Here is a 10807-nt window from a genome sequence, read left to right as displayed (position 1 = left end):
TTCGAAAAGCTTCTGGACCGAACTTTTTTTATCTCTCTTATAGAACAATTTAATACTGATCGGTGTCTACATGACGTAACAGTCCTTGAGGCTGGGCATCTCGTCTCTCACAATACGACAGGTCACCCAGCATAGGCAAATTCACGACGATAACTTGACGTCCAATTTAATATATAGGTCTCTTGTCCGTCTGTCATGTCTCGTCAGGTACGTTGAAGAAAAAAAATGAGATCAAGCAATGGGGACGATAAGAAGAGGATCGTGACAAGGTGCAAGGGGCATCAATCTAACAGGGTGAAGGGGTCAAGAGATAGATAGCTGTACGATAGTTCCAACATCAGCTCGGAACTGGGCTGAGAGGGGAGGACTCATCTCTCTGTAGAACATGTCAGATAATCAAATCGTGACTGGCCAGTGATGTCCCTTCAGATAATGTCCCTGGTTATCATTTCATGGAGATAGAAGATATTCCTTCTAGTAGATCTAGTAGCCAGACTTCACACGAGAGGGAACAAGTATCAGAAATCAAAAATATGAATTTCTCTTCTGCAAAGCAGGAATTGACTATCTAGTAATTTCCGTCGGGCCCAATATCGCCTCCCCAATCGCACTCAAGTCTCAGATTCGCACTCATTTCCCATTCGCACTCAGGCCTTTCCGCTGGCTCCTCCGGCGCCAGCACCGCCCCCGAAATACTTGCTGGTGATGGTCTTCTCGGGAGCAGCCCTGGCCATCTTCCGGGCCAACGGGCTGGAATCGGCTGGTTCGTCCGACGTCTCCAGATTAGATTCGATGACCACGGGTGTAGCAGCGGCCGTGGTCTCCTCGGCAGCGGCACCCAGCTCTGCGCTGCCCTCGCGCTCACGTCCGGCAGTGGTGGTGGCAGCAGCGGTGGTGGTAGTCATGTCCATGGGCGTCGGCGTGGTGCCCAGCTCGATGCTGGCCTCGCGTCCTCCAACGGGGGCGGACTCTCCAGCCGCGTCGTCGCCGTTGTCGTCATTGTCGTTCGGATTGGCCTTCCAAGCCTTGTTGACATCGAAGCCCTTGAAGACAGACTCCTCGGGCGCAGCCTTGGTCTCAAAGCCGCCAACCGTGTTGTAGACTTTCTCGCTGAACTTCTTCACCATTTCGGCTCCGCCGACATGCTTGAGGAACGACTTTGTCTCTCCAACGTCGACTGGGCGGGCGTTGCCGGCGGACAGGTGCTCCAGCATGTAGACTGCGACGTACGCAATCGACGCGATCCCTGCGATGTTTTCATTGGTCTCCTCATTGACCCAACGCATATTGCCGGGGTAATTTTTCAGCGAGTTCGGGCGCTGCTCCTCCAGCTTGGCCCTTTGGGCAGGGGGCGATGTGGGCGACGAAGATGACGCCTCGGGTGCTGGGGTCTCAGCGATTTCCCGGTGGTCATCCTTCCGATGCATAGGGAGCTGGCGCTTGGGCGCCATGTTGATGGTAGTAGTTGGTCGTTGTAGGCTAGATACTTGCCCGGTCAAAGTTTGTCCAAGTAGAAGAAGTAGATTGTCGAAGCACTTACTCTGAGTTGTCACAGGCTTGGTCGTTCAAAGTTTGGGAGGTTGTCTTCTTGCGGAAGACGATGTGAGGAGGGTTGTGGAAGGAAGAGAAGAAAGGAGTGGCAGCGAGGGACGAAACGAGGAATTATATAGACGAGCCCGGACGAGAGCCAGTCTGAGTCCAAGTGAATTGTGAGTTGAATCTCAACCAGACCAGTATGCTGACCGCCTTCCCTGGATGCATAATGCCGATAACGATAGGTGCTCATGGAAGCATCTGGAGTTGGAAATCAGCATTCACTCACATTGCTCTGCGAGCACGTTGTGATTCACTCTCCTGACATACCATGAGTGAATATGGCAACACGTTATAGGACGGGAGCAGACATGGACAATGACTCACTTCCTCACAGATGTGCCCCCTTTTTCTCTTGATGGTCTTGTGGTGCATGGTCATCTCACTTCTCTTGATGACCCCTGAGAGCATTGCTTCAGATCATGCCATTTCCTCTTGCCAGTTGGACCTCGAGGATAACTCTGAGGTAGCATTTCCCTTGACTATGGAGTAGACCTATAGATTCTCAGTATAAATTCAAACAACGATTTCAATAGTAGCTTGCCAGCGTCCAGTGCCTCAACAGCTCAACGCCAAGTCTGCCATGGTGAAATGAGGCCCTCAGGGCAAGCGTAACGCCTATGTGCATATGACAATAATGATTGTCGTGGCTGTCATGCCCAGATCTACTACTGCTGCTTCCCGGATGGTGGGCGCCGAATGCATGATGCCGCTACCGTCACCGCCTGCTCCAATATGTGAGCGCGTCGAGAAGCTGACGGCCATTCACTAAAGCTGGGTGACGACTTGACGAAGCTGGCCAGAGCTCCAGTGAATTGCTGAGAACAAATTCTCTGCAGTAAGTCTCTCCTAGTCGTTGAGATCTTCTATGCGTCTATGTTGTAGTAAGATCCATGAAAGCAGGCTGGGGATACTGAACGGAAACTCGTCGGGAGAGCACAGCAAGTGAGTCGATAATGACGAGCCCAGGATCGTTTTCTCCATTGTGGGAGCAGGCATCTGCAATGCAGCTCTCCTTGCAGTGGATATCTGCCTCCAGCCCGCGGTTCTACAAGGTCAAAGAGGGCACCTTGATAATGCCGGCAAATTCCATCATGCGGGATCGCGTTCTAGGTAATTAGCATCGAGTCTGTACTCATGATATCCTCGGGATTCTTGGCCACGAGCGCGTCAATGCAATCCAGCTCTCAAGATTGTGGAGACCTATTTTCCAATTCTCAGCTCAGCAGGATCAAGAAGGTCAACAGAGGCTGGCAGTGGCACTGCCAGTAACAAGCAACCGTGCTTGGACAAACACCCAAACAACGCCAGCCCCTTTGACCCCTGATACTCACACTCGTGGCATCCAGCAAGCCACAGACTCAGCGTGGCAGGACATTGTAAATCAAGCCACCACAGAGCAGCTGCGCAAATAGAGTTTCCCATCACCTATTGAGAAAATGTCACCGAGAGCCACTCCGTCACATCACACTCATCACATCAGCTCAGTGACATTGAGAGTCCCCAAGCGATTCATGCAGCAGCTCTTGGTGGGCGTGGGATGTGTCAGTCAGTCTCATGGAAGACGTCTAGCCTGCTTCTAGCCGGAAGTGTAACTTTGCAGGGGGTTTAGCAAGAGGCCAGCCTCAGCCTGTGACATTCACCTTGATCATCGGCTACATCGTGCCATGCAAGATTGTGAAGCAGTCATGTTCCAATTCCGGAGAAGTGTACTGAAACTCGGTGGCACTTCATCGGGAGGAAGAGATCTAGATGTCAACTCTCAACTTGCAACTTGAGGAACCCAGTCAGGGTATGATACAGAAGTTTTCAATAGCTTTCCATTGAAAACACGTGGGAGTAGCCAGCCGCTGGACGTTTATTAGTAGCAACGTGTGCCGAAATCAGGAATTTGTGGAATTTGGGTGATAAATCTCACATTGCTTAGAATGTCTGGACCTTGTGGGTGCACTATTTTTCACCTGTACTATGAATGGGGGGGGCCTGCGTCCATCAGCCATGGATGAAAGAACTTCGATGGGACAAGTTCACCAGGAATGGCATCAACTCCAACGACCTGGTGAGGCTGCCGTAGGTAGTGGCGTAGCATGGAGTTGGAGCACCCTGCAAAGTGAGATCAGAAGGATCTTGAAGAAACAGTATGCAGATACTAGCTCGACCTGGCGCATAGTGCTATCATGCACGAGCTGTTGTCACGAGATGGTGAGAATGTCCCAGGCATGCGGAGTCGAACCGCAGTCTGCAATCTGCCAGCTCGTTGCAATAATCGCCTGACCGTGAAGTCTCTTGAACTGGTAATAATAGTCCAACTGTTGCCGGGAGTTAATCCAGCCACCACTTGGGAATGAGGACTGTGAATGCGGGGTGAATCTGCCACAAAACTGAGCAACGACACAATCTGATCTGGGCATCTAGGGTACGACGGTGGATCATGAGGCTCGATGTGAACTAAACGTGAACGGACATTATGGCGGCCATACTCGAAATGTCTCTCGGCATGGACTAATGAACCAAGTCGCAGTCTGATGGATGAGAATCCATAGGAAAATCCTACCACTAGTATTCCCCATCATTCACCGAGCGGAAAGTTTTTGGTTGGATTGCCAAGACGAATATCCATGGGCTTTGAGAATAAGCCGATGACGTTGAGGCGCTTTCGGTGCATGCGAGTTCCATATTGTCCCATCTTTCTGCTCAAAAGACGTCTCAAAAGAACGCCCAACACAATGATGGGCCGTTCATCACGCAATGTTGGCATGCAATCCATCTCCCATTGTGTAGATCACCACCTCAAGGGAAAGAGACCGAAAAGGATCCTGATGGATAACGGCGTGGCGTTTGTTAGCAATGTGAGATGTGGAGAGAGGCACCCGGACGCTGTGTTGGTCATTATTCCCGTAGTGTTCGAGGCGTTTTGTGAATCATTTGGATGAATGAATGAATGCAAGGCCGGCAATTCGGGCTGAGGTAGTACCCGCAAGGGCTATGAATAGCTCATGGCAATTGCTTTTTTGCATTCGTTGGTTGAAGCTCTCGAGGAGCTTTGAACGCAGACCAACAGCGGCAGCGGTAGTACAATAGTATTACCTAGCAGAGCAACAACGACAACAACCTTCCAGCTGTATGTAGGTGGTCAACAATGGCAACCTGTCAATGACAACCAGTCAATAGGAAAACCCATTGATCGAGAGGGCGCACAAAGTACTGTACTGTACCTTCATCCGGACGGACTTCAACAATGTCAACTCGCACGAGAAGCGCGTCGGTCCGCCGGATAGAAATTTCTGCTGTTGGTGGCGCCAAGGATTCGCTGCCGCTTTTGTACTGTATGTGTATGTGTACGTGTACCTGTACAGGACAGGTAAGATTGCCGTGTGAGCGCCAAGGAGGGAGTTGCTGATATCAGCGCTCTCCTCAGTCCTGCAGCATTGCCGACGGTAATTGCCGCTTCACTGGATTTGAGTGGTAACTCTAGAGCTTTAGTCAGAAACTGTGCGTCGGCCACAAGAAGCCATGTCACGTGCGCGCAACCTCAACTTCTTCCCACTGCATTCCATGTTCAAACAGTACGAAGTAATACTTGGGATGGGAAAAAACGAGGTCATCATCGAGCTCGACACAAGCTCGTAAAAGTTCATTTGCTTGCAGGCTCAAGGACTCTGTGCGCTGGATGGGTCGGCGTGGTGGTACCTTACTCGGGAAGCTCTCCGAATGAGGCTCTGGGGAAGGCAATGATTCGCTCGCGGCGTTCCTCAAGGTCGCTCTCCGGAATCACGGTTCCGACAACACATCGAAAAGGGAAGAAATCTCTGAAAAGGGAAAATAGCAAAAAAATGCCACAGTTGCTGACGACAAAAATCAAGTAAGTACCTAGTATGGAGAGTCTCCATATTACAGATCCAAAGCTACAGCAGCAGCGACAACTCTGGTAGTTAGTAGTAGTAGTAGTACTAGTAGTATCCGCCTATCGGACCGCTCCTGCTCCTGCTCCTCCTGCTCCTTGCCAGGTCTCCGCTTCTCCCGTGTCAGAAATGAGACAGGTGCAGAGAGGGTCCTTCCTCCTACGAAGTGACGAAGTACAGGTGAGCCAATCAGCGCTGTGTCGCAACGTGCATCGAGCTCTGATAGGCACGATAGGCGAACCGAGAGAGTGCAAAGGTAACTGTTCTCCCCCTATCTCTTTCCTTTGTGATCTTTGTGGCATAGGTACAACGGGACACTCGTAGGTTCGGAACTCGTACGTGAACTGTGAATTGCTTCCGACGTACCTATGTAATACCATTTCAGCTGGAAACCTGCGGACGTGTGCTATTAACAGCCGTCGGACCTGACTCCCCGGGCGACAGCGCCACAGCCACGTGATGGAGATTGCAATTGCGCTGCTACGGCACGGGAGGCGCCAACATTCTCGCGTGCCAGCTGCGGGAGCGCAGCGCCTGTGGCATGTACATACCTTACTCCAATCCGTATGCGTACAAGTACTCGTACTTCGACCTCTACAGGAAACGGGTTGAATGACAGCTGAGGTTCGAGATGGAAAGTTCCGTGTACGTACCGTCAGATACCGATGCTACTGACTTCCAGTGGGGACTTCTGCCACCGCCACCAGCCTGATCCGATCAAAGCGTTTTTAACAGGCTTTCAAGCCTACGATAAGGTAAGGTAAATAGTGCGGATGCAAGCGCAGGTGCTTGTTGATCGGCTCCTTCCAGGCTCCTCTGATCATCAAGCGCAAGTGTGCAGCCAGGAAATGTTGCTGCCTGGAGGGGCAGGAGGAAGAGGCAGGAAGCAGGAGGCACCTACTACTACCTAGTATTACTGAGGCACCAAGTACAGCTTCCAAGCTGGAAGCAAGTTTATACCGGCAATTTGGGTGACAATGGCCAAGCTTTTCTGGCACAGTGACATGTCCCCGCTTCACGGCTTACTTTGACAAATCAGATGGATGACGTATCGGGTCCGAAACAACAATTTTCTGCGCCTCCACTCTCGACCAGAACACACTCTTCTTTCGCTGGTTGAGATGACTTCAACTTGTAAGCTCAATACGACCACAAATTCTTCAATCAGGGGTACTATTACTGAGATTCTTACCCAGACGCGGATCTCCAGTCCGTGGGCAATTAGGGTATTACCATGTGAACTAGGCACCCGGCGCCCGCTGCATCCAGCCGGCTAGCTTTTGCGCTCACCGCAATTGCCTTCCCCTCCACTCATCCAGTTCTCAGGACTCAATCTTCCGTTCGTGCTGCAACAAGAGCGCGAGCGCGGGACACGGGACAAGGGACAAGGGACAAGGGACAGTCTCAAGTGCAGCAGCTGCAGGGTGGGAAGGGGTGTGCTCGTCCCCCCAAAAACTGCCCGAGGGAAGTTGGTTCGTCTCGATTTATGACACTACTAATGCAGTTGATTCTCTCAAATGTCTGTCTGTCCATATTCTGACATGTCTCTGCCTTTTTTCATAGGGCTGCCTTTATTCAGGTCCCTAATTCCATGCAGTTGGACGCGACCAAAATCGACACTTGAAGTGGAGGAGGCCGGGCTATGAACCCCATCACGATCTCATCTCAGCCAACCAGACCATTCCCCTCCCATTTGTGCTCCCTGCACCGGCTCCTAGGTTCGTGGACCGACCAGCGGGGGAGGAAAGAGAGCTTCCAGGAGCCCACTTTGAGCGACCCACGCCTCATGCTGCTCCGTGCATGATGGAGGAGCTCCATGGCCTCGGCTGCTCCCAGCGCTGTGGAACGGCCATGAAAATTGGATGCCTTTTGCAAGTTTTTGCTTGCTGGGCGAACTGAAGGGACCCATTTCAGCCCCAGAAGGCGTGCCGGGTCACACTCTGGGCGACAGCCAATCCTCAGCAGTCGAAATGTCTCTGGCGGTGGGGCTCCGACGAGACTTCACGGGTATTCCAAGACTCGTCGAAGCACATGTGCTCCGTCTGCGCCCCTGTGCCCTGTTGAACCTGCGTGCCTTGGGGCTTGGGCGAGCAGTGTCGCCGAGGGTATTCAAAGGTAGGTACCAGTTGTCCAACGTCTCGAACTGGCCGAAAAGCTGAGCTCATTGGAACGTATACGCCGCACATGTGACGCACTGTACAACTCCTTTCCACTCGGTGCTTTGCAGTACCGATCACAATATCGTCTTCAATGTGCAGCCTGACTGCGCCTGGGCAAATGCCGGCCCGAGGCCGTCTGTGGACATCACCCAAGGACGTTGAAGCTGACGATGGAAGAGGCACCGCTCAGGCCACTCTCCCGGTTCCATCGCCTCGTGGCCACGCGCCGCCAATTGAACTGTGGCCGGGGGTCAGAAGCGCAAGTACCGCAACATCAGCTCCAAGACGCAGGTACTTGCCCACTCCGCAGGCTGCACCTAGTGCACTAGGTTTCTGCACGTCAAGATCGGCGTACTCCATACATTGAGCCTCGCCCGGTTAGCTCTAGATCGAATGTCTCAGAGGGGTTACAGCGCTTGGTTGGTATGCGGAGGGCTCGCACACATCAGCCACCAGGATACCACTCGTGAGGCGAGCACTCAGCCTGATGACGGCCACTTGTTGGGTGACGGCCGTTGTACTGTACAAAGAGGTACCTGAAAACGAATCTGAGACCTTGGGGGGTCAAGCGGACAGACAGCAGCTCGTTGCAACTTTGCGACCGGAGCCAAGGATGCGAGGTACGTGAGGACGGTTCTGAGAGCAGCACATCATCCTGAACATGAGCCGCGCTCGGTAGCAATTCGCCAAACGGGCACTGACTGATCCTCGCACGCTCATTGAGATATCGGCTGATCCTAAGGTAGGCAAGCGCTCAGGCTAGACGCATCCTGTCCATACCTACAGTATGTAGTACTGCAACGGCAGCGATATGCAGCTCCGCTGTTCATTATCTCGCCCTTTTCGCGCCGTTTCTCATACAGTACGAACTGTCGTCTCCAACTGGCCGCCGTTCTTCTCCTTGCCTCTGTGGCTTTGATGGCGTTTCTCCCACAATAACGTCCAACTGTCCAGTTTCTAACCATCTCTGAGGAGGGAAAAATTGCCCTTTTGACTTACCGAGCTCCGGCCGATAGGTTGGCTGCTGGTCCCGCCAGTGTGATTGGTGACTCCGACGACCATGCATGCGTCTCTTATCCTTTCGCATCCCCTTTTTCAATCATGATACTACTAGTATCTGCAGCAGGGTTGGTGTCTGTCTGGGGAGCATGAGATAAGCCAGTCTGCCCAGCTTATCATTTGATACGAAAGGGACGAATGAGTGAGCGTCGCAATAGTCAGCGGTGGCCGATATCAAGCCATCCATCGTCAATAGACAACTGCACCTAGGCAGAAAGTCGCTTGCACTAACGCCAATTGGAGTTGCACCACAGGGCTTCCCCCTCCTTTCTCGCTCTTGGGTTCCAGGTCCTTCTCTGGCGCCGAAGGCTTGCAGCAGCTGGGAACAAGGAGGGTTGGATTCCACACGGGGCTGCAGCAAATCGTGCGTCTCCTGTGTCTCTTCACTGCCAGTCTCTCTATAACCAGGCCAATCCGAATGGCGCAGCGCCACTTGCGGTCCACAAACCCCTGCCCAGTTTACTGGATCGAGACATGCGCGGTCCTTGTGGCCACTCATGAGCTAAAGTGGCTCTTCGCTAGCAGCCAGCCCAGCAAGAAGAGAACTTCCTTGAGGATAAGAGCCCGGGATCGAGGCCTCGGGTCCGCGTTCACCAGGGCCAGGCGAAAGGATCCTGTGTGGCCTTGAGGTACGAGTTACTGCTGGGGAACAGACGCGTTCTGAGTGGTTTTGTGTGTACTACTTGGAACCCATCTTGGCATGACTGAAGCATTGATCTAGAATCATTTCACTCTTGCCAATAGTACTTACGGAGCGGCACCTCCTGCGTCTAGCAGATGGCCGGCCTATGACAAAGGAGAAGGGGGACATGGAGACATGGGAGAGACGGACAGGCACCGCGACGACAATAAGAGCCTGGCTCGAGATAATAATACCGAAGCAGCGACAGAACAATCATCCTCTTCTGCGCCTCTTGTGCTAGAACCTGCCCAAGTCGCGGCTAATTGGCGAACGTCGACTGATGCGCGGCACCAATTATCTCATCCATATCCTGGCGCAAGCCACAGAACCGGTACGACCTGGAACAGGCCTAGCCACTGCCACCCTCCTCGTGCTTGCTGTGCATCCCTCCATCGCGGCGCATCGCCAACAAGGGTGTCCAGGCTAGTGCTTGCGGTTCTGCTGGTCTGGATGCACTAGGAGTCGTCCAGCAATTTGGAGCAGCGCCTGCTCGTACTAGCTTGTACCGGTACGGGGGCTGTTGGACAGGTACAGTCTTCGCCTTCGCCTCGTCTCGCGTCTCGCCCACGATACGATGCGCCACCGCTATCCGGGGCCTGCGCTGCCCTCTCCAGGCCCTCTTGAGGTCCCATCTCCCGCTCCCAGGCTTATCATGGATTGACATCCTGCGCGCTCCTGTGAGCCTTGCCTTGCCTTGCCTTGCCATCTGACTCCGAGTCTGGCCCTCGCTTTTGTGCCTGCGAATACGTACCTACCTCACCTACTCGTTGGTGCAGCCATCCATGCACATTGGCATTGCATTATCTCTGTCGGCTTGTCTCCCTCCTGCTTCCCACATCTTCCACTGTGTCTGATCTACCCTCCGCCCCCAGACAAGGAGATTCTCCTCATTCACTTCCTTTTCCTTCTCTCACCTCCTCTTTCGCTCTCCCACTTTGACTCCCCCCTCTTTCTCCCCTCCATACTCCTTTTCATCACCTTTTTTCTTCTTCCGCGCTGTCCTGGGATCCTCCCCCGATGTAACCGCCGCTGCGGCCACTATACTTGCAGCGTTCATGCAGCAACCCCTCCGAATCCCGCTATCCGCCTCGACGCTCCCGCCTACAGCGCCAGACGCAACAGCGGCCTCATGCCCCCGGTAGTATTACTGGACAGCGACTCCCTGCCTTGTGCGATTCTTCAGCGGCGGCTCGCCCCGGACGTTCGCGACTCGACAGCAACGCCGACACCAGAAACGGCCGCATCGCGAAATCTCTAACAAGTCTACGAGGAGAAACCCTCTCCGAACCCGAAACCCGCCCTTCCTCGCTCGTCGAGCCCTCTGCGGAGGTCGACGGGCGCGGGCCCTGCAAGCGAGCAGACGAAACACAGACAGGAGCGCACCGTGAGCAGACGGCATAAGAGAGCCTGCC

General features: G+C 53.4%; 1 protein-coding gene across 1 annotated transcript; it reads right to left on the bottom strand.

The window, feature by feature from the left end:
• Nucleotides 1–647: 647 nt before the first annotated feature.
• On the bottom strand, nucleotides 648–1451 carry TRIREDRAFT_103695 (uncharacterized protein; the record flags this gene model as incomplete). Its single annotated transcript, XM_006962081.1, has 1 exon — nucleotides 648–1451. One exon carries the CDS (start codon nucleotides 1449–1451, stop codon nucleotides 648–650), a length of 804 nt encoding a protein of 267 aa, XP_006962143.1.
• Nucleotides 1452–10807: the final 9356 nt, after the last annotated feature.

Source organism: Trichoderma reesei (genome assembly GCF_000167675.1).
Source record: "Trichoderma reesei QM6a unplaced genomic scaffold TRIREscaffold_2, whole genome shotgun sequence".
Classification (NCBI taxonomy): domain Eukaryota; kingdom Fungi; phylum Ascomycota; class Sordariomycetes; order Hypocreales; family Hypocreaceae; genus Trichoderma; species Trichoderma reesei.
Note: the sequence above shows the minus strand (reverse complement) of the source record. Positions and strands in the feature narration are given on the sequence as shown.